The 24,868-nt window shown below is 47.6% G+C and overlaps 1 protein-coding gene across 2 annotated transcripts in view; it reads left to right on the plus strand.

The window, feature by feature from the left end:
• LOC119962358 overlaps positions 1-19,713 on the plus strand; it is a 125,372-nt gene extending 105,659 nt beyond the window's left edge. For both annotated transcript variants that reach the window (XM_038790335.1, XM_038790336.1), the window contains exon 2: positions 18,898-19,713. In XM_038790335.1, coding sequence (XP_038646263.1) covers positions 18,898-19,300 — 403 coding nt within the window. In that variant the 3' untranslated portion in view covers positions 19,301-19,713. The remainder of the gene's footprint in view (positions 1-18,897) is intronic.
• Positions 19,714-24,868: the final 5,155 nt, after the last annotated feature.

The following is a 24,868-nucleotide window of genomic DNA, read 5'->3' on the forward strand; positions in this document are numbered from 1 at the left end:
CCCTCTCACTGACCAATTGTCCGTTCTCTCCAAGATCTCAATCCGACGGCGACGGCCCATCTGGGGTGGTACCTCCTCTGACACCCATGAGAGTACTTGGGAGGAGAGCTCCGAGGATGTCACTTTTGAAGAGTGACAGCTTTCATCCCCACCCTCCATCAGTGTAGACACATGTGGCCAACAGTAGTTGACAGGCTTCTGGGGCACATCCTGGTGAGCACCACACTGTTGCTGCTGCACATCAGGTGGAGACAGGAACACCCAGGCGAAACAGCAATCAGAGATCTGCTGGATGCCAGAATACAGCTGGGCCCCAGTCAGACGCTGAGCCTCTGGACCACGTTTACCCGGATAGGGTCTGGCCATGAGTGCAGGAGGTAGCGCCGACAATGCGTGGCACCGAGGCCAACACTGCTTGGGTGACCGCAGTGGAGAGCCTGGTGCACAATATCAGTAGCATGAGTAAATGTGTCCAAGGTGTGGCTCAGTCATGACGGCCATGGCTGAGACCTGGACAGCATGTTCCAGTTGCTAGGAGACGTGACAAAGTACCAGGCGGACTGTGATGAGGCGCTGCAGAGCATGTCCCAATCACTGGCAAACATTTCCCATTCACAGGTGGGTATTGCAGGTGCACACCAGAGTATGCCCCAGTTACTGAGGAGCATTACCGAGGGCATTGACATTGTGCTGGGAGCTACTAGGGCTGGCAGAGCCAAATGATGAAGAGGTAGCTGGGACCCGATCCAGCTGCCCCTCCATCCCAAAGTGAACCTCAGGGCCCTATAGGCACCGACCAGTAGGAGGGGGAGCTGGGTGCCAACCTGGAACCACACTATGGAGTGTCGACGGCTACCACCCGTTTCCTCGAATCAACCCCACTGACAATGGCATGTCTGTGGGTCAGCATCCAAAACATGTGCCACCAGCAAATGCACAGGGGCCCTCTGACCCCAAAGCCCCCGGAGGACACCCACCAGGGGCACTGAAGGCCACAGGATGTGGTTGGCAATCAGCTGCCTCCACCTCTGATATGCATCCTGTGGACACAGATGGCGCGATGAGTACAAGGCAACATGTGTGCCGCCTTTTAGCCCCTGGACCTTGGGTATCCCGTTGTTGGTGGAGAATTCTGCTGGCCGGGCATCTTGTTGGGCATGGTCCATGTCAAAGTTTATATAGTCTGCTGTACACGGGAATCCACTTGAAGTATGTAAAGTGCTCACTCAACTACAATTACCAATTCCCAATTAGCAATGGCCTTCAGCCGTGCAGTCAGAGGCCTCCGGGGTTCATGGGTCTAATTGGTCGGTGGGACAGGCAAGGGCTGGGGTTGCTCCCGGATAAGGACCACATGATCCATGTGTTGGCATGGCGGACCAGGGGTGCTGAGACACCCATCTCCATCTCTCCCTCGCCATCCCAGGCCGTGGCCGGCCATCCATCCCTGCTCTGGATCCTCTCTCCCAGCGATGGCGGCTCACCCTGACCGAGGCTGCCCCCCAGCCCCCGCCCAGGGGGCTCCCCCATTCCACCTCCAAGCACCAGGGCTCCAACACCAGTGCCGTCGGGCTGATTGCCCAAGAGCGAAGGTGGCTACTCACCTCCTCAGGTCCCCGCGGCAGCCTTTCCACCAGCTTCACATTTTGAGAAAGGAGTACTAATCCATGTGACACCTTTTTGGGTTTGCCATTAGATCACAGGGTCCGTTAGATAGAGGCTCGCTCCCATTAATTGTATGGAGATTGGGCTTAAGTGGTGATTATTGGTTTATCGACATGCTAAGGTGGGATCGTAAGTTCAGCAAAGGAAGCAGGCCGGTTAGATCACAAACAGATTGGCACCCGGCGCGATTCTCAATTTTGGCCTCTCCTGCGATTTAATGGCCTTGTCGCGCTGTCACTTAAGTGCAACACGGCCATTAAATTGCACCCCCTGAGTGGACAACTGGCTATCTTGTTGATGCGTCTGAATTCTTTCCTGAGCTGGTTTGCTGGACTGCAGCCCAAACCCACCCTGCGGAAAGAATATCCCATTTTCCCTGGCACTTTCTCCCGAGCCGGGAATTTTCCCAACCCCCACCAACCACCTGTGGGCTGAATGGCTCCTTTCTGTGCTATTCCCTAATTGCATGATGCTGTCTGATTTTGTTATGAGTGGAAGCACAACGCATCCCAGCATATTACTTGACCTAAAATATAATGTAACCTATAAACACACTGAAATATTTGTTCCTGCTTTACTGCCTTTACGTCAAAGAGGAGAGCAGTTCCACTCACTGATGGTTCAGCCTCTGAACTCACGTGTTGAGAGAATGTCATTGAACTGATGACTCTGATTTGGAAATCAAAAATTGGTGAAATTGGCAGAGGAACACTTGGTAAGCTTGTGTGACTTCCCTCCGGCTTTTTTTTAACAGAGGCATTAACCAATTTTAAAAGGCCTTTTGCCTCCAGTCAAACAGAGAAGAGACTTGCCAGTAGCAGTGTCAATCATTTCCTTGGGGGCTGGGGGGGGGGGGGGGGGAGGTTGTCAACCCTGAACATCCTTCACAAAACCATTCCCTCTGTCCCTCAGGAAAAGCCAAACAACTTTCTGCGTTTGCTCGTGACAGATTAAAAAAATAAACTGCTACTTCCCACATCCATCACTTTGTGCATCCAAAGCGAATCTGGGGAACACAATTTGCATGATGGCAGAATCAGACAGTCACATAGCATGAGGTTGGCATTTCTATCACCAGACTGAACTTCACAAACTGTGCCTCAAGTGCTAGAAAACAATGACTGCCTTCTAGTTTCCCTTAATTACACTTCAATCATTGTCATTTGACACTGCACCGTTGCTCAAACCCAGTCATGATTGACAGCTGGCCATATTATCACATCGGAATTTAGCATGATCATGTTCCAATTCATTTCTTAAAGCCGGACAACTCGGAAAATACATTGGCTTTTATAACTCTACAACAAACAGAAAAAACAATCAACATTGATTCCTGCCGCACAGGGGACAGCACGGTAGCATTGTGGATAGCTCAATTGCTTCACAGCTCTAGGGTCCCAGGTTCGATTCTGGCTTGGGTCACTGTCTGTGCGGAGTCTGCACATTCTCCCCGCGAGTGTGTGGGTTTCCTCCGGGTGCTCCGGTTTCCTCCCACAGTCCAAAGATGTGCAGGTTAGATGGATTGGCCATGATAAATTGCCCTTAGTGTCCAAAATTGCCCTTAGTGTTGGGTGGGGTTACTGGGTTGTGGGGATAGGGTGGAGGTGTTGACCTTGGGTAGGGTGCTCTTTCCAAGAGCTGGTGCAGACTCGATGGGCTGAATGGTCTTCTTCTGCACTGTACATTCTATGATGATAATCAATAATGCAAACCTTGGATTTAATAATATAAAATGCATTTGTAAAGAATTGAGAATGCCCATACTGTTTGATGATTACAAGTATATGTTACAGCATCTCCTTCAACAGTAAAATCCACATTTATATTTCTATATATATATACATATATATAAAACAGCTACATTAGCTTCCTGTTTGATGGGCATGATGATTGACAATCGTAATAATGGACTCGAATCAGCAGGTGCAAAGAAAAATGCTGTGACTGACAGGGGCTGGATAAAATAATCTTGCCGTCAGACTCTCGATTATTAGAACTGAAGACTTTGCATTTATTTCCACTCAAATGAAAATAAACCTTGTTGTTATTTGTTGTTCCTACGCTGCGAGTCAGAATTGCAGATTGCAAGCAGCAAACTAAAGTGTTATCAGTCAAATTCTTGGATTTTGGGTTAAATTCTGAGTTTTATAGACTCGCAAGGAACCAAACTGATCCTAAAGGGTAACTCTCCTCATCCATTCATATTTCTAAAAAGGAAGAAAGACTTGCATTTACATAATGATCTCAGCACATCCCGAAATGCTCAAAACCAATTCACTGCTGTTGACCTGTAGTCACTGTTACAACATAAGAAATTGCAGCAAGCACTAAACAGCAACAAAATAACTACCAGATGATCTGTTTTATAGTGATATTGGTCGAAAGATAGATATTGGGTGGGCAAGACACCTGGCCAACTCCCCCCAACCTTCTTCAAACAATACCAAGGGATATTTTACTATTGTCAGAGGCTTCGGTGTACCATCTCTTCTGATAGTGCAGTTCCTCTTCAATCTTGCACTGATGTGTCTGCCTTGGTAATATGTTCAAGCCCATGAAGTGGGATTTTGAGCACTTGGAGAATCCTAATAGGATTAGTCAGAGCCAACAAGATAAAACCCTTTTTACAAATCTGTTCATGAGAAAGGGGCAACCAGATGACGTTGTGTATTTGGATTTTCAAAAAACATTTGATAAGGTGCCGCAAAAGGGGTTTTGGTACAGAATGTGGGGTATTATTATTTCAGATTAATTTTGATTCAGGGTTGGATAATTGACATCAAACAGAGAGCAGGAATGAATGGGACATTTTGGATTGGAAGGCTGTAACCATTGAGGTACTGCGAATATTAGTGTTAGAGCCTCAGCTATTTATCGACCGGGGGCTTGTTTAGCTCAGTTGGCTGGACAGATGGTTTGTGATGCAGAGCGAGGCCAATAGCATGCATTTAATCCCTGTACCGGCTGAGGTTATTCATGAAGGCCCCGTGTTCTCAGCCTTGCCCCTTGCCTGAGGTGCTGTGATCCTCAGGTTAAATCACCACCAGTCAGCTCTCACCCCTCAAAGGGGAAAGAAGCCGGTGGTCACCGCGAACTATAGAAACTTTGCTTTTACTATTTATTTATCGATGTGAATGAATAGGATATAGGGACTAAGTATGATGTGTCTACAATTCTGATAGAAAATTAATAAAAGTAGACATGTAACCACCAGGGAAGCCGAAAAGGAATAGAGACAGGTTAAGTGACTGGGCAAATGGAATATAAGGTGGAGAAGTCTGAAGTTATCGAGCGGGATTCTCCACTCCGGTGCCGAGGAGTGGCGTTAACCACTCCGGCGTCGGGCCGCCCCGAAGGTGCGGAATTCTCTGTAACTTCAGGGCCTAGGCCGGCACCGGAGTGTTTGGCACCACGCCAACCGGCACCAAAGGGCCTCCGCCGGCTGGCATGAGTTGGCGCATGTGCGGGAGCACCAGCATGTGCTGGCATCATCCTAACACATGCGCAGAGGGTTTCTTCTCTGCACCGGCCATGGCGGAGATTGACAGCATCCGGTGCGGCGGGAAAGAGTGCCTCCATGGCACTGGCCCGCTCGCGGATCTGTGGGCCCCAATCGCGGGCCAGGCCACCATGGGGGCACCCCCCAGGGCCAGATCTACACGCGTGCCCCCTCCCCCTCCCTGAGGACACTGCAGGCCGCCCGTGGAGCCAGGTCCCATCGGTAAGGACCTGTTGTGATTTACACTGGTGGGACGCGCCGAAAATGGTCGGCCACGAGGCCCATCACGGTGCGGAGAATTGCCAGGGCAGGGGTGGGGGGGCTGCTGGCAGCAGCCGCCGACCAGTGCGCCGCGATTCCCGCCCCTGCCAAAACCCCGGCGCCAGAGAATTCGGCAGCCGGCAGCAGCGGGATTCACGCCGCCCCACGACGATTGTCCGACCCGGCAGAGGGTCGGAGAATCCCGCCCATCCATTTTGGAAGGGGTAAGAAATTGGGAAATGGTGGTATTCAGAGAATCCTGAATGTCCTCGTACATAAGTCACTAAAATCCTTGACTTCTTGACTCATGGACCACAATCAGTAACAATGAACAACAATATCTTCTCCGCATTAGTCCTCAACACCGAGGCCCCGCAAGGCTACATACTTAGCCCCCTACAATGCTACTACACACACACGACTGTGTGGAAAATGCGGCTCCAACTCCATCTACAAGTTTACTGATGACATGTCCATAGTGGGTTGTATCTCAATGATGAGTTACAGTAGATGAGGGAGATAGAGTACCTTGTGACGTGATACAATGACAACAAACTCTCTCTCAATGTCAGCAAAACTAAGGAACTGTTCATTGACTTCAGGAAAAAAAGTGTTGTACACACCCCTGTCTGCAGCAATGGTGCCCAGGTAGAGATGGTTGACAGCTTCAAATTCCTGGTTGTGCACATCATCATAATATAATAATCTTTATTAAGCTCACAAGTAGGCTTACATTAACACTGCAATAAAGTTACTGTGAAAATACCCTTGTCGCCACATTACTGCACTTGTTCGGGTACACTATTCACCGAATAAGCACGTCTTTCAGGACTTGTGGGAGGAAACCAGAGCACCCGGAGGAAACCGAAGCAGACACGGGGAGAAGGTGCAGACTCCAGGCAGACTTAGAAATCTTTCCAGAGAATCATGCCCTAGTGCGGGCTTGGCTAGGGACAAATTCCCCAATGCCCCAAAAAATGACAAAGTGTGGCTAAAGCCAACGAGAAGCACCCTGCCAAACCCACCAAAAATGACACTTAGGGTGCGATTCTCCGGCCTCGTTGCGCTGTCGCTCAAGCGTAACGAGGCTGGTGAATAGCTGCTGTGACCACCTGGACATTGGAGCTTGGCAATGCCATCTTGGGTGTCAGCTTGGCATTTTTAAGGTTCCCAAGTTGCACTGCCAGCTGGCATGGGCACTTCCAGGGTGCCAAGCTGGCATTATTTCTGTGCTAATGATTGGGTCGGGGGTGCCCTTTGTGGGGTTGGTGCTCTCATCGTGTGTTGGGGCATCAAGGAACCTAGGCTGGGGAGGGGCGGAGGGGGGACTATAATGTCCTCACAAGTGAGAATTGCCAACTGTATTGAACAACAGCGTCATCAGAAAGGTGGTGGCAGGGCAGCACGGTGGCCTAGTGGTTAGCACAACCGCCTCACGGCGCTGAGGTCCCAGGTTCGATCCCGGCTCTGGGTCACTGTCCGTGTGGAGTTTGCACATTCTCCCCGTGTCTGCGTGGGTTTCGCCCCCACAACCCAAAAATGTGCAGAGTAGGTGGACTGGCCACGCTAAATTGCCCCTTAATTGGAAAAAATAATTGGGTAATCTAAATTTAAAAAAAAAAAAAGAAAGGTGGTGGCTGCTGCCCACATTGCACCCAATCATGATCCACTAACGCCACTAGATCCGAGGCCACAGGGATAGCAGGAAGTGGACACAGATCCTGCTGGAGTGACCAAAAGCAGGAAGGTGGGAGGGCGTTGGAGGGGAGGGGGCGGTCAGGCAGCAAGGGCAAGCTAATGGCTCCCGAACTGCCCAATGGCAGGACCCTCAATCAGTCGTGAGGAGCTTTCAGGCACCCTCACATGGGTTTGCTCTCCCCCCCACACCCCCATGGCCAACCCTCCACGTGTTGCTGGATTAGTACAAACCGTGACAGGATGGGGCTCTTCAGTGGCCATCTGCCAACTTTCCTGCCATGGACTTATAGTGGAGATGGCAAGGTGGCGGGGTCCCTACTTGGCACCCTCCGCCCTATAAAATGTCCCTCGCCACCAAACCCAACACAGGAGGAAGACATGAAAATGCCCCCAAAGTTATCAAAGAGATTTTGTGCAGCACTTGATAGACAGCCAGCAACTGTTCAGTAACTATGAGCAATGTGCCCCTGACCTCTATAGTGCTCCCAGCAAATCACAATTATTTAAATGAGTTGACCTCACATTATGGATGAGGTCAGATTAGCAGAGCACAGGTGCATGATGCAATGTCAGAGGACTCACAGTTCTGTAAGTGGGACTACCCGAAGGCCTTTTTGTGAAAGTTTTTTCAGAGATTGTGATCCATTTCTTTCCACTCCATTTTTTTTGATTTGTATCTCCTGAAGACATTACCCTTCCAGGTATGGTTTCCCTGGTGAAAGATCACTCTCTGCTAACCAACCTAAAGATATATTCCACACATTTGAGCATGTGTACAGATTGTTGAGTGGTTATTCAATTGGGAGACATCCCAGCTGAATCTATTTCTGTCTTGTCATATAACTGCATATACACACAAACGCAAGCACACACGCGAATGTGCACACATCGACAAAACGTGCACGCATCGACTAAACGTGCATGCATCGACTAAACATGCAAGCATCGACAGGCAAACAAACACAGACACAAAACTAAACACACAACTACGGAAACATGGGCACAAAAACACACACACACGCAGACAAAAACACAAACAACTATACTTTATGCACAAGGTTTTGACACCAGTCACTGGAGAACTAAGAAACAAGCTTGACTGGCTTTTCCTTCTTGATATAGCGCAAGGGTGTTAAGATAAATTTTAGCGTCCTTATTGCCATGGTTGAGACGGCTTAATACAGCACAGATATGCGGGCCACTTTTGAGGCTTTCTTCTCCTGAATCCCTCAATTCAACACCTGACCGCAAACATATCAACCCACCTGTCTGAAAGCTTACTGCTTGATTTAAAAGAAGGAAGCAGCAGGACTCCCACTTTAGACAATATAATGCAGGAACAGAGTGATTCACAGAGGGCTGGTAAGCAGGAGAATTGCAGGTGGTGTTTTGTTCAAAGTGGGAGGAATCGAGTCGAGTGCGAAGCATGTTGAAGTGGTCACAAAAGTGTGATAATTTTGTTCAAAGCAGGAGGCTGGTATGCATGGCACACACAGGCATGCACAAACATACTGTTCCACTTAAGCACAATTTCCTCCTGAGTGTAATTTTCCCAAGTACCCATTTTATGATCAAAGAGCAATTTGAATTGCGGTTGATAGCCTCAACTAACAGTTGGCTTACGGAAAAGCAGTTTGTTTTTATCTCAGTAACAGCTGAATTTTTCCTTGTTCCTTCAGAATTATAATAGCTCAATTCAGTTCATTTGTATGATGTGTGACATAAGCTTACTTTAGAGCTTCAACCATCTTGATCTCTTTATAGTGTCTGTATTGCAGTTACATTACACGCTACAAATCATAGGCTGGGGGTGCTGGATTTTAACACCAACTACTCTCCTCTGGTACAGGTGCCGCTTGAGGTACAAAACGAATCTGACGTACGTCCCTTTCCCTGAAGTTACCAATTTCCCTCCCAAACCATGGCTTCTTTTGGTACGAGGGCATGCTGCCAACCTCCTCAGTCCTGAATCTTTATTTTCCCACAGACGTACTCTCACCTAAAATATATTGCTCAAAGGCTGCCTCGATTTCTGTCTGGTTGGTACTTTGGCTTGCAATCTGCCAGGGTGATTATTTTAATTACCGGTTTTCCTCCCTACTTCCCACATATTCCTCTTTCTGCTCGGGGCTATCACTGCTGCACACGTTCTGGTGGCAAAACCCTCCCCACCTTACGTAACATGATCACTTACTCTGCCCCCTGAAAGCACTACCTTGCACATGGGAGGAACATTTTATCTTAATCTTCTAAAATCCTAGCATAATTCACTCACTACCATCTTCTTAGTAATAAATTAGAAATGACAGTTGTGCGCCTGTTCTTCGCCTTGAGCAGTTCTGGGCACCATGCCTTGGGAGGGATTTTTTGGTCTTAGAGGGAGTGCAATGTTGGTTCACAAAAATGATACCTGGACTACAGGGATTGAGTTACGAGGGGAGGTTTCTCAAATTAGACCTGTTTTCGCGAGAATTTAGAAGGTTAAGGAGTGATCTGTTCGAAGTATTCAAGATACTAACAGGGAAAGACAGGGTAAATAATGATAAACTATTTCCACTGGCTGGGGACTCTAAAACGTGGGATCGTAGTCTGAACATTGGGGCCAGACCATTCAGGAGAGAGGTTAGAAAGAACTTCTTCACTCAAAAGGTGGTAGAGGTTTGGAACTCTCTCCCACAAACAGGAGATGAAGCTGGAACAGTTGTTCATTTTAATTCTGAGATAGATTTTTGTTCAGCAAAAATATTGAAGGATATGGGCCAAAGGCAGGTATATGTAGTTAGCTCACAGATCAGCCATGATCTCATTGAATGGCGGGACAGGCTCAAGGGACTGTTCGGCCTACTGCTGCTTCTATGTTCCTGTATATATGCTACATGTTCAAATGGCTATGAAACTACAGTGGGCCCTATTTCATATCCTCTCATTCTTTTTCCGTCTCTCAATGCAGAATGCCTTATTATATTCTACTGTGACAAATGACACGTGTGACATATTCTGACATCAGAATAAGACTGTAATTTTGCAACGTTCATTGTCCTGAATTACAAACCTTGTAATGTATTCGCAGAGTGAATAAGAACTAAATAGTACAGTATGTTCTTTAAATAACATGGGTAAGGATAATTTACAAAGAAACATTACCAATTAGTTGTTAGATTTGAGCTTGTGGGTGTGTGCGTTTGTGTGTGTGTCACGTTTGTGCCTGAATCAACCCTTAAATCACCACAGGACAGCAGGTACCTTTTATACAGCAAATCAATCCTTTCTTTATTATGCCCTCATAGCCCAGGCTGATGCAAACCTGCACATAAAGAGACCAGGCTTTCAAACATCTGTTTTCAATCAGAAACCAAGTCGAGTTTCGCTTTAACTTGTTCTCTCTCTGGATAAACTCTCAGTCTCATCACATCCAGTTCACCTTTAAATTCATGAACCTCTTAGGAAGACACGGAAAACAAACGTAAATGTCTCAATAAGTTCTGCTGAAACATGGTTTGCATTATTCATTCCTTTCATTAATGCACTGGACCCATTTGGCTTCATTCAGAATACAGTGCAGGAATTCTTTTTTCCCCTGTGTGATTCAGTGAGATTTCCCTAGATGTGATACTGAGAACACAAAGAGCAAAAATGTAGAAATAGGGGAAGGTTAAGTTCATATTTTACAAAGATCAAAGGAAGCAATTAAGCTACCAAAGAGAGAATCTTGATCATTCTATTTATCGTAAGCTGACAGATTTTCTGCCTTTCGTTTTGAAATTAAAACCTGCAGCACATCAATGATGAAGGCTTATGGCATCGAAATGAAATATTCACGAATTAATCTTCAGTCGATCTTTAATACAGAGGGTTTGATTTGCCAACTGCTCTCTCCTCTCACAGTCTAAGTTGCCATCTTTTGAATGAGGTGTGAAAGTCAACCCCCGCCTGCTTTCTCACATGGACACACACTATCCCACAGCACTATTTTTCGAGAAGAGGCAGGTTGTCCTTTCTGGTCTTCTGGCCAACATATATTCCTCAACATTCATCTAAAGCAGATAATCTGTACATTTAGCTCAATGCTTGCAATGTGTGCAAATTGGCTGTCACGCTTCCGGCATTGCAACAGTGAGTGTGCCTCAAAGGTACTTCTTTAGCTGTCAAGTTGAGGTTGTGAAAGGCGCTAAACAAATGCAAAGGCTTCTCGGCCGGGGGTGGGGGTGTGTGTTGGGGGGTGGGGGGGGGGGGGGGGTGGTGGAGGAGGTATCTAGGTAAGTCAGGACGTCCTCCAATCCTGATGAACATTTAAAAAAAGTGTTAAATTTATAAATGGAACGGGTGCATAGAGTTCACATAACGCTTTGCCAGCCTTCTTAAACTCCACAAAACCGCGCTGTAATGTGTAATTACAGCAGAAAATCTTTCCAGTATGACAGCCACCGTAATTGAATTTTATTTAGAAAAATGAGCAGCTCTTGTATATACAAGCTGATGGTGCACTGTCTTTCTCTGACAATGGTAAGATTGGCTGAATGCCCCACGTGCATCAAAATACAGGTGCCTTATATGAAGCTTCAATAATGATATTCCATCTGTCGAAGACATTGACTTCTGACTCAAAAGCTTCACACTAAAGTATAAGGTTGCTGCCCACAACAACTCACTTGTTCTAGTTTTATAAGCTTTGTTACTTCTTGAGCAAGTCAACGGATGGAATCCTCTGGGCATTTGTCAGTTTAAAGAAAGGTGCAAGGAAGTGACATAGTCCTATTATGTGAATGGACAATTCTGAAACGCCTAGAAAATCATTGGACAGTCCTGGCAGCGTGGGCGAGAACGTCAAGGCATCAGACCAGGTCAAAGAGAGCGTGTCAAGCCAAGAATAAATTGAGTAATATCAGAAATGGATATGTTTAATATTCCTGTAGCTTTCCCAACAGCACAGCTACCAGGAAATACCTCTCAGAACATTGGGGTAAAGTTCCTGCAAGGTCTCAGTCAATCTCTCACTGTGCCTTCGCCAGAAAATCAGAGGAAACCTCAAAGGAACAAAGTAAATGGCACATAGTTTCTTTGGAGTTTCTGCTTAAATTATGTGGGAATCAAGTGAACTATTTGGAAATGTAACGCCACTTTGTCTTTAGGCTTGAGGGCGTAGATTTGTGTTCAAATCTGAGAGTTTCACTTTGATAAATGTTATTAATAGGTTTTAGATATGTTGCTCGCCTGTAAAATGAAGGCCTCGAAATTGATCCCTCTGGCACCGAGCACAGTAATTGTAAGGTAAGAGGCAGAGAAGTAACCAATGATGGAGGATGCGATTATGAGGAAATAGTTGACAGGGAAAAGGGACAGAGAAGCAATCAGAAGGGAGTGCTTTTTTTTATTCATTCATGGGACTTGGGCATTGCAGGCTAAGCCAGCATTTATTGCCCATCCCGAATTGCCCTTGAGGGGCATTGCTGTGGGTCTGGAGTCACATGCATGCCAGACCAGGTAGGGACAGCAGATTTCCCTGTCTAAAAGCAATTAATGTACCAGATAGGTTTCTACGACAATCGACAATGGTTTCATGGTCACCATTAGGCTTTTAATTTCAGGCTTTCATTGAATTCAAATTTCACCAGCTGCAGTGGTGGGATTTGAACCTGGATCCCCAGAACATTACTCCAGGGGGGGGCGATTCTCCAAAATGGAGATGAAGTGTTTGCGTCGTCATGAACGCCGGCACGTTTCACGGCGACGCGAAACGAGCACTGGGACGGCGGATTCTGTCCCCCACAGGGGGTCAGCACGGCGCTGGAGCGGTTCAAGCTGCTCCAGCTTCCCTTCCCGGCGCCAAATGGTTGCCGCGCCAACCCGCACATGTGCAGTTGGGCCGCTCCAACCTGCGCATGCGTGGGGGACTTCAACTCAACTCCAACTCAACATGGCGGCGGGGTTCAGGGGCCGGCCGCGCAACAAAGTAGGCCCAGGGGGGGGGAGAGGCCAGGCCGCTGATCAGTGGGCCACGATCGCGGGCCAGGCCCGCATCAGAGACCCCCCCCCCCCCCCCCCCCCCCCCCCCGGTAAAGGAGCGCTTTTCCCCACCGGCCTCCCCCCAAACGTTCGCGCAGAGTTCCCGCCGGCAGTGAACAGGGGTGAACGGCGCCGACGGGACTCTGTTGTATCCGTGTGGCTGCTCGGCCCCACCGATTCCAACGGCCCACGGCCGGTGCTGCGACAAACGCGCCAGCACAAATGGCACCGATTCTCCGCACCTCAGAGAATCGCGCACCAGCATCGGGGCGTCGTGGTGCGGTTGCGGCGATTCTGCAGCCCGGCGTGGGGCTCAGAGAATCGTGCCCCAGGTCTCTGGTTTACTATTTCAGTGACAATACCATTACACCACCACCTTCCCCATGAGTGTGATTGATACCATTCTTCAGATTTTAGGGTCAAGAAGGAGTGCTCCTGCTGGTTCCACATGGTTGGAGGGAACACACAAACCACCATCTACACAAGTTATCTACCCAACCCTTCAAACATCAGCTGCCCTGCATGTAGCAGAGTCTGAAAATTGCATATGGGGTTCTGTGATGGAAAGCCCATCGAACTGGAATGGAAGCAAGCCACCTCGATCTGGAGTGATTGGAGAAATCATGGAGCGATGTATCCATTAACAAACTGATGTTTATAATGGTGGGCTGCAATAATCCCTTTCAGGAAGGCAAATTAGGCCGTATGTGGACCGCATTTTCCGAAATGCATCAGGCCTGGCACCAGCTGCTTTCCTGGCAGTGGATGGACTGCACAGTCCTGGCGCTGAATGTCTGCCATGCTGGTTGTTTGGATGCCTGAGCCTCAGGCGGCATGTTATGGAATATCCAGGCCAGAGCCTATGGAAAAATAGGAAAAATTAAAAAACTTGTGCGATTTGTTTTGTGTTCGGATCTTTGAGTTTGTATCGAATGCATTGCAAAAAAGCATTATGGATAAGTTTGGACACAGGCCAAAAGCAGAAAGGAAAACCAGACTAAAATAAATTCCAGTGGCTTCACGGTTTGGGTCACCTGTCTCGTAGTTTAGTAATACAAGGGCTGATGAAAAAGGCCATGATAAATCTATTCAAGAAAACAAATACTTGAAATGTCTGTAAAGCAATAAAGAGGACTAAATGGTGATGGAAGCCAAGGGGAGGGGGTGGGGTTGGGAGCAAATCCAAGTGCTGTCTTGGGAAAGAAAAATCAATGTTCAACACTAGAACAAATGGAGTATTGCCTCCACTAAAACGAGGGAGAAAAGCTTCAAATCAATGTGTGAAGCAATCATCTGCTGGCATCCTACACAGAAAAGCTCAGGGTTTAAGTGTCTACTTTTTAAATCTCTTTCAACATTGCTCGGCCATTTATATCTTGCAAATCCATCATATGTCAGCTGGGAATGTTTTATCTGAGATCTGTCAGCAGCAGACGGGTGGCAAAGTTGCCATGGCGATGTGACAACTTAGGGTGTTTCAGACACGTAGGAAAGGTGTCCATCTTTAAACCGTTTGCGACTTCCGGCTTAGTTATCATTTATTTGGAGAGATTATTGAATGATACTATGGATATTTATTACTTCTCACTATTCTATTGCTACCTACCTTAGCTGCATCATAGGCCCTTAGGAATGGTGAAGGTATTTTAAAAAAAACATGTTTAGATCATAATTGAAAAATTGTAATGTTATTCAATGAGAAATTTAGGTGGAGGCGTTATAGAATTATAGAACAGCACAGCATGGAAAGAGGCCCTTTAGTCCATTGAGTTGATTATTTTTTTTAAAAATCAAGTTAGTCCCGACCCCCTGCTCTTTCCCCATATCACAATAATGTTTTTTCCTTTTGAGTGTTTATCGGATTCTATTTTGTAGGCTATTTTTGAATCTATCTCAATCAGTCTCTGAAGCAGTGAATTCTAAATCCTAACCGCACATTTCTTAACAACGTCTTTCCTCCTTTCGCCTCTGGTTCTTTTGCCAATCAATTTGGACTTGGTTCCCTCTGGTTATCGACCCATCAGCCATTTAAAACCAGTTTTCTTTATTTATTCCTTCTGGATCCTTTGTGAGTTTGAACATTTTGATAAAATCTCAACTTAATCTTCTTCAGGAGGTCTTGTGACATAGTGGGTTCCATCATAAAATGGACAAACAGGTAGAGTTTACTCGTAAATCCTTCTGATATACTGCGGTGGCAGGTGGGAAGAGTGGGAAAGCTTCCTGGTCAGCCACATGATGAAAAGATCTCTGAGCCTCTACCATCAGTACCCATGGGGCTACGTGTGTAACAGTGCATGTCGTCACAGCAACCTGGTGTCCTCGGGCAGCCTGTAGACTCAGCTGGTTGGACTGGAATCAGTTTGGTGTGAACAGCACAGGATTCAATTTTCTTTTCCGGCTGGGTTAGATTCAGCAGTTGAATCCTCGCTATATGGTGGAGATCGTGGCACTATGGGTCAGACCTGCATTCGGGCAGGAATTCAAGCAGATTAAAATGGCGGGGTGGGGAGGGGGGAGGAGGGGGGGGGGAATTTCCGGCCAGTCTCACCAGCGAGATCTTTCAGTCCCACCAACAGTGAACCCCCATCATAGATTTCCCTGCGGCGGAAGGGAGGGGGGGGAATTAATGCAAGCAATCCCATTGAAGATCTCGCCATTGGCCAATGGCAGGCCACCTTCCACCACCGAGAGACATGCTGTGGGAGGGGGGGGAGGGGGGGGGCACGGAACCCCCTCCCCCCAAAGTCTCCTGTGCTAAGGAGAACAATCGCAGTTTTAGATAGATAGAGAAATACAGCACAGAACAGGCCCTTCGACCCACGATGTTGCGCCGAACTTTTGTCCTAGGTTAATCATAGAATTTTGGACAATTTGTCATGGCCAATCCACCCAACCTGCACATCTTTGGACTGTGGGAGGAAACCGGAGTACCCGGAGGAAACCCACGCAGTCACGGGGAGGATGTGCAGACTCCACACAGACAGTGACCCAAGTCGAAATCGAACTTGGGACCCTGGAGCTGTGAAGCAATTGTGCTATCCACAATGCTACCGTGCTGCCCTTAAGAAGTTAACCTACACTCCCTTATTCTACCCTAATCCAAGTACCTATCCAATAGCCGTTTGAAGGTCCATAAATTTTCCGACTCAACTACTACCACAGGCAGTGCATTCCATGCCCCCACTACTCTCTGGGTAAAGAACCTACCTCTGACATCCCCTCTATATCTTCCACCATTTATCTTAAATTTATGTCCCCTTGTAATGGTGTGTTCCACCCGGGGAAAAAGTCTCTGACTATCTACTCTATCTATTCCCCTGATCATCTTATAAACCTCTATCAAGTCGCCCCTCATCCTTCTCCGTTCCAATGAGAAAAGGCCCAGCACCCTCAATCTTTCCTCGTATGACCTACTCTCCATTCCAGGCAACATCCTGGTAAATCTCCTCTGCACCTTTTCCAAAGCTTCCACATCCTTCCTAAAATGAGGTGACCAGAACTGCACACAGTAGGTAATTGCCTACTTAGGTAATTGTAATCCCACAATCCTGGAACCACACAAGTAAATCTCTTCTGCATCCTCTCCAAAGCCTTAGTGTCCTTCCCAAAGTGTGGTACCCACAATTGGATACAATGGAGCTGTTGAGGCTGAACTAGTATTTTATATAGATTGAGCATAACTTCCCAAGTTTTGCATTCAATCATTATCCAATTAAATGGCAGAACAGACTTGAGGGGGCGCGGAGCCGATGCTCCTGTGCAAACCTGTGTCAACCTATCACGGTGGACAGCAAAGGCCTTATGACCTGATTTGAAGAAGAGCAGGGACCTGTACTGTTATCCTGTCTAACATTACCCCTGGAGCCAAAGTCTAAGATTAAGTATGTCAGTGCTTTCTTTAATTTTCCTCTGATACATAATGGAGTGAAAATTCTGCCTCAATCACCGAAACTGTGCTCCTGCTACAGCTGGCCCCTTTGTCTAATGAAATGAAAATCGCTTATCGTCACGAGTAGGCTTCAATGAAGTTACTGTGAAAAGCCCCTAGTCGCCACATTCCGGCGCCTGTCCGGGGAGGCTGGTACGGGAATCGAACTGTGCTACTGGCCTGCTTGAAAAGCCAGCGATTTAGCCCAGTGAGCTGAACCAGCCCCATAGCTAGCACCATGTCTAGGTTAACTATTGAAGGAAGGGGTCAAGCCATTTATTTAAAATCAAAATATCTGGTTGTACTGTATTATTTTAAATTTTGGTTTAGTAAATATGTCGAACTGGGGATTTCCACAGAACCACTGCTGAAGGTACAGTCAATGAGGAAGGGATCTGTCAGAAGCCTTTGAAAAAAATAATCAAATCATTTCCATTGATGGATTTGAAGGTAAAAAGTACTAAAGAACAAAGAACAAAGAAAATTACTATGCATGGATATTTATATCATCGTTTAACACATGTGAACTATGTGTTTTTTTCTATGATGCAAGTTGTTAATTGAGCTTTAATAACTACTGGAAATATACACATGTGTTACTCATACAAAAAAATTGTTGCAGATGTTGGACATCTGGAATCAAAGTAGGAAGTTCTAGTAATGCTCTGCAGGTGAGGCAGCATCTGGGGAGCCCAACAAAAGTTAACGTTTCAGATCGATAACCCTTCATCAAAATCTAGGAGGTCTTATAGAACAGCAGAGAAAGAGGCCATTCAGTCCATTGAGTCTGCATTGATTATTTTAAAGATTTAAAAAATTCTGATAAAGGATCATCAGCCTGAAATGTTGGCTGGAATCTGGTAGCGTTGAGTGTCCCGATGGTGGCTTTGGGAGTACACACCCCTTCTGCTTGTCAGTGCAATCAGGCAGTGATCAGCCAATTAGATATTCATGGATGAGTTGCCCGGCCAATCATGTGGCGGTAATGGGAAGAAAGATGACAAACCTAGCATTGCCCGATGGGATCAAAGGTCTGGTCGCCATATTTCAATGGCACCGGGAAAGGCATTTCCTCCCTGCAAGCTAACAACTGTGTCCGACTGTGTGAATGGACGCGTTGAGAATACAGCTGCTGAAATAACTGTTGAATCTTTTGCCCCTTGGATAACCTTGACTGCTGCCACCATCTGCTCATCTTTCACCTCTGCCCCACCCCCAAAACTGGATAGATAACTACAACTTCTGCTAACACTTGCTATTCTCGATGTTCCAGAGCAGACAACGCGTAGCCTTGTGGTTATAGTGTCTCCGTGCAGATTCTCCTCAAGGCCAGGTATGAATGGTGAGAAGTTCTCTTTCCCAGTGATGGCAGCAAGAGGTCTTCCTTTCTGACCAAGGAGACCTGGATGGGGATTGCAGGAGAGGTGAGCGGCTGTGGGGAGCCTATGCTAAATGGGTCCAGTACAGGTAAAGTGTCAATGACCTTCTTCATTCTGCAAGTTTTATTGGCACGGTATATTCAATACAAAATGGCATGAATGGGGGCATTAAGTAAAGTAAATATGTGAGTGGAAAGATTGGGTTTTAGACCTCAGTACCAGATGGAACATGTGGGCTAATGTATGAGAACCTTCAGATGATGAGGCTGCAGAACTAGCATGGGAGGTGCGTGATCCTGTCCCAATGGAGAAGCCAAAGTTTCAGACTATCAGAGAGTGTGGATGTCTCCTGTCCAGTGTTCATAACTGGGTATCTAGGATCTGGATTCATACACTGATAGGGGAAGGAAATGTGTGGAATATGCATAACACCAACTCATTCTTTTGTGTTCTCCACCCAGGTACACAATCATCTCAGACGATAAAAGTAACATGAAGTTTCTACCTCTTGAGGATGATGAAATGGACCATTCGGAGGATGCAACAACACACTACTCTCTGTACCTTCCACCAGTGCAGAGATATTCACTTTATGCTTTCACCATTAGACTAAGGATGTGCAACCACTCCTCCTCCTCTCTTCCTGTGACCTCATCGTCTCCAATCGGCGAATCCACAGAGAATGAATCTGCAGCTTTGCAGGAGACCGACCCTCAGCTCTTCAGAACATCTAATCCTCGGACCACCAGAGGACAGCAGCCAAAGTCAGCTCTGACGTTGTGTAATGGCACTCAGCAGGCACCCTCCACCTCAATCTGGATGTCAGGGTTGCAACAGGGTGTCATGATAGGGAATGAGAGCTGAAATAATTCTAATGGTGCAGAGTTGGCACTGGTATTTATCCATTCTACAGATACTATGGGCCATGTGTAACTCAATGGTTTGGATTTCTTTATTCATGAGCGGGATTTTCCGTGCAACCTACCACGTGTTTTAAGGTGGCAGAGGCAGCCTGCTATTGGCTGGCGGTGAGATCTTCTGGTCCTGCCATTGCATCCCTTGCGGCCAGGAAACCCGTGGTGGGATGTGCCATCGGAGGGACTGGAAGATACTGCCGGTGTGAACAGACGGAAGTTTCCAGCCCATATGTATTCAATGGTCACTTTGTTGGTAGTTGCCCAAATTGATGGGTGCATTTAACGCTCTTGCACTTCATGGACAACCAATGATGACGTTGATGTGGGCCTATGAAAATAGCATTTATTTTGTCACCTCAGAAATAGTGGTATCTCTTGATATGTTATATCCCACCCCTGAATGTCCTGCCTGCTTATTGGTCACGTCCTGTTCTCTGTGCCCATTAGCTGCTTGTCTGTGCCTGCCTGTATATCATTATGTATGTGTCTGCATATCATGACAGGCAAGAAAATGCAAATTGGACAAAAATTCTTGCCTCAAATAGAAACACAGCATTTTGTATAACCCTTTCTCGTTGCCATTTGCTACTCAGATAAATCTGTCATGCACAACAATGTAATTTAATGGCGATTAATGCACTCTTATTTTTATTATTGCGCTACAGCGAGATCACTTTGCTCAGCTAAAATGGTCATTGCTAGCTTCAGAGCTTTTATTGCCAATTAGCACCTGGAGATAATGTCCGAGCAAAATTATGTTATTGCTGTGATAATCGTATTTTGCTGACACTGTCCTGTCAAGTTTCTCCCTTTTACCAATGTTTAGCTTGCAGTGATCTGAGGATAAAGAGTTCACACACCATCGATCATTCCTTTTCTCAAAGAGACACACACGGTCATGGTGATTGAGGATGGCGTTTATAACCTATCAGCCCTGTTGGGACAGTATCTACAATAATCTGTAGGAGTGTAGCGAGGCTTGCAAGGACACTCGTCTGACAGTCCTTAACAACGAAGCAAGTAACGACGACCGGCACGGCGGCCCAGTGGTTAGCACTGCTGCCTCAAAGTGCCAGCGACCCCAGTTTGATTCCGATCTCGGGTGACTGTGTGGAGTTTGAACATTCTCCCCTTGTCTGCGTGGGTTGCCTCAGGGTGCTCCGTAATGTTAGGTGGGGTTGCAGAGATAGGGTGGGGGAGGGGGTCTGGGTGGGGTGCTCTTTCGAATGACCTCCTTCTGCTCTGTCCGGGATTCTATGATTCTAAGTTTGTTCCAAGTGTGAAAGGGCATGTAAAAGTAACACCTGCAGAAAATGCTGAAAATACTCAGCAGGTCAGGCAGGATATGTGGAAAAAATACATAGCTGGAATCGTGCGCTGCTACTGACGGTGGGAAACCAGGCTAGCAACATGTCACATTACCAACGGCAGGATGAAAGTGGGAAATTGATTGCAGGTGATTGAAGGCGGATTGAACTTGCTGATGGCAAGCGGCAGGAACCTATTCCTAATGCATTAGCATGTCTTGCATACAGATTGAAACAGAACTTCACCAGCTTGAATGGTAGCTTTGTATTTAACTCTGATTGATTAAAAGTGGCATGGAGCATGGGAGGCTTAGTCTTCCAGGATTTCAAATAGGAGCAGCATCGCTTTCATGGGAAACTTTGTTGGACCATGTTGAGGAGGCATTGTATATTGACAGAGGATGGTCATATAATCATAGAATTTACAGTGCAGAAGGACGCCATTCAGCCCATCGAGTCTGCACTGGCCCTTGGATAGGGCACCCCACTCAACTCCACATATCCCCACAACCCAGCTACCACACCTAACCTAAGGGCAATTTAGCAATCCACCTAACTTGCACACTCTGCTACCGTGCCTCCGTCTCTGTGCCAGGGTATCAGGACATGGCTGACTGAGGGAAGTAGAGCCGTCATTGCGGAGGGCTGGGGGGCTCGTGGGGTCAGTGGAAGGAAGCAGGTCACAGAGAACAACAATATCTATAGATGGGAGGTCAAGCATGTTTGTGGAAAGATCCAAGGTTACAGAGGGGAAGTCAATGATGGAGGGTGGTTTGATGATAATGAATAGCAGGTCCTGGGTATTGGGTGAAGGACCAGGGGTATCGGGGGCAGGTCAATGTGACAGGGGCCTCTGTAGGGTAAATGAAAATTGAGCAAGTGCGATGATAGGTAGCTTGAGCATCGATAAAGGCAGGACAAAGTGATAGAGTGATGGTTATTGAGGTTCAGGCTTGATGGAGAGAAGATTGAAGTTGACTGAGGGAGGGTGTAGAGTGGCAGCTTCCAGCTCCACGGTGAATATGGTCGTGTCCAGAGACAAATGCGGCAACACCGAGTCTCTGGATTACACGTCAAGGATGGAGGTGTGAATGGGTGGAAACCAAGTATCGGGCTGTCTATTGTCCAGAAGAAAGGCCTTAATGATTGTGCTGACCAGGTTGTTTCCTGCCTTGTGTCAGCAGTTCACCTCAGGCAGACAAGATGGGTCAATTGCACCCAATTCCTGTGTTGCAGCTCTGGTACAGCTGGAGAGGAACCGGCAGAGGGTATCTCAGAGTCTAGTGAAACAACAACCAAGAGGGGAAGCCAGCAGAGGTTCAGGTAGCTCAGGTTGATAGCATCCTGTAACCAGTGAGATTCCGGAGTCGGATCCCCCCCCCCCCCCAAACCAGGACGGCCCCTGCAGCCAGAACTTTGAGGTCCTGCTGGGTGGGACCATACGTAATCCACCCTGGCGGAACTCGCCGGAACTCGGCGGGTACTCGGACAAGCAGCTAATGGACACAGAAAACAGGACATGACCAATAAGCAGGCAGGACACTCAGGGGTGGGATCTGACTATAAAAGACACGAGGCTCTCACACTCTGCCTCTTTCCCCTGATGAACATCTAGAGAATCAGTCAAGGGTGTGATGAGTCCATCAATTCACGCGACACGTGGTTAGAAGTGAACAGTGGTTTTAATCGTCTTACAACAGAGCCTGCCTGTGACACGATGAACTCCAGATGAACTGCAGGCAGGGTCTCAGCATCAACCTTTATACATCCGATTAGGGGGGAGGAGCCGTGGGTGGCGCCAAGTACAAACTCCCGTACACTCCCAGTGCATCTCCCCCTAGTGGCAGAGCAGCGCAACTGCTCGTGTACCGAGCTTACAGAGACATAGTAATAGTGTGAATTACGCTACTGTGATTCACCACAGGGTGTTGTTACAATCTCACACCTCCACCACGTGGCTAAGAGCTAGTCTGGTTCAGTCAGACAGAGTAACCACACTTAAGATAGCAGAGAGTCAAACTCACAGAGAACTGTGCTAACAATGCTATTGGTTCAATAAACCTGATTGAACTAACTTCAAGGTCTGGAGTATCGTTTTGATCTAAGCTGCATCCAGTTGCAGCCAGTGTTATACCAGTGTACCTAACACAACGTTGCCTAATATTCCCATTGAAGATGCTGTGCTGTAGCCAATGAGAGACTGTCAGCCAGAGCCCTGGAGAAAAGCTCAAGGAGAGTAGAAGGAGATGAAATGATAGACCAGACAGGAGCTCCTCGCTGCGAGTAAAAAGAAAATCCCAATGAGTGAAGATGGCCAAGATTATCCTCCCGGATACCAATTGCCTCTCAGCCAACATTCCAATAGGATTTAGCAGAGCTGAAGTAAGTACTAAATAGTAAGCCTTCCTGCATCTCTTCCAGCTTAGTGGAGTATGCAAAGCATTTTGTTTGGCCAGGTTATTGCGTTTCATATTTGGAGATGTCTCCTGCAAGTTATTGATGCTGTCACGCATCAAATGGTGTCAGCCGTGGCTTTGCTGGGGGCACTCTTGACTCTGAGTCATAAGGCTGTCGATTCACGGGCCTAATCCTGCGATGTGAGCACAAAATCTAGGCGACACTTAGGTGCAGTTCTGGGGGAATTCTGCACTGTTAGAGGTTTCTGTCTTTCGGAGACAATGGACAACTGCCTTCCCTCTCCTGCAGCCGTAAAGTTTCTCACGGGGCTACGCAAACAAAAGCAGGAGAGTTCTTCCAGTTCTCGGTGATGCACGATCAATTGTACAAAGACTCAGATTGGGTACAACTGTGGCTTTATTGCAGTAAGATGCGTGGCCTCCTACAGCAGCTGGCGAAATGGCAGTTGAATAGAGGACATGCATATTTATACTCCTCTTCCTGGGCGGAGCCAGCAGGCAGGGGCTACCGGTGAATCTGTAGTACAGGTCCTACCTTACATCACCTAATACAGGTGTAACAGTGGTTTACCACACTCGGGCTAATGTTTATCCCCCAACCATTATTGTTTCACTGCTGGTTGTGGGAGCTCGCTGTGTACAAAACACACTGACAGCAGCGTTTTCTGAATTACAGCGGGCACCACACTCCAGAAGTACTCTTGTAAAGCACTTTGATGAGTCCTGAGGCAGCAAAAGGTACGATGTCAATGCAAGTTCGGTCTTTCTCGTATTATCATCGCTCTTTCTGTTCAGAGGATTTACTCTTAAATTCACAACATTTTGATGGACGATACTGTTTTGGAAGCTGGCAGCACTTGTAATTCTTCCTGATCTTGCAATGCTTTCATTGGTTTTTGCAGTGAATCATGAAACCCCTCAATGGTCATATAGATCATGATTGTTTAAATTTGGAAATGCTGGATTGATTGTAACATTTGCCTTCGGGTATTGGATCATTCATGTCATTTCTCATTAACTTTGCTGTTTCAAAGGTTTTACTTGGCAGATGAAGTTACCCAAATTATTTGCAGTTTGATTTTCACCCGATGGGGCACATTTTCACCTTTAACTGAATCAGAAATAATAATCACTGGACAGGGGGTGAAATTCTCCCCTACCCGGCGGTGCGGGGGTTCCTGGCGTTGCGGAGTGGCAGCACCCACTCCGGCGTGGGGCTCCCTTAATGTGCGGAATTCTCCGCACCTTCAGGGGCTAGGCCCACACCGGAGTGGCTCCCGCTCCGCCGACTGGCGCCAACGGCCTTTGGCGCCATGCTCATCGACGTCGGGGCTGGCCGAAAGGCCTTCGTCAGTCGGCGTGCGTCTACGCATGCGCCGGAGCGTCAGCAGCCGCTGACGTCACCACCGGCGCATGCGCGGTGGAGGGAGTCTTTTCTGCCTCCGCCATGGTGGAGGCCGTGGCGGCGGCAGAAGAAAAAGAGTGCCCCCACAGCACAGTCCTCCCCGCCGATCGGTGGGCCCCGATCGCGGGCCAGGCCACCGTGGGGGCATCCCCCGGGTCAGATCGCACCGCGCCCCCGCCAGGATCCCGGGGCCCGCTCGCGCCGCCTGCACCCGCCGGCACAGAGGTGGTTTAAACCACGTCGGCATGAGAGGCCTGACAGCGGCGGGACTTCGGCCCGTCGCGGGCCGGAGAATCGCCGCGGGGGACCCGCCTACCGGTGGGGCGCGATTCCCGCCCCCGCCGATTCCCCTGCGGTGGGTCGGAGAATTCCGCCCAGGATCTTCC

Source organism: Scyliorhinus canicula, chromosome 2 (assembly GCF_902713615.1).
Source record: "Scyliorhinus canicula chromosome 2, sScyCan1.1, whole genome shotgun sequence".
Taxonomy (NCBI): domain Eukaryota; kingdom Metazoa; phylum Chordata; class Chondrichthyes; order Carcharhiniformes; family Scyliorhinidae; genus Scyliorhinus; species Scyliorhinus canicula.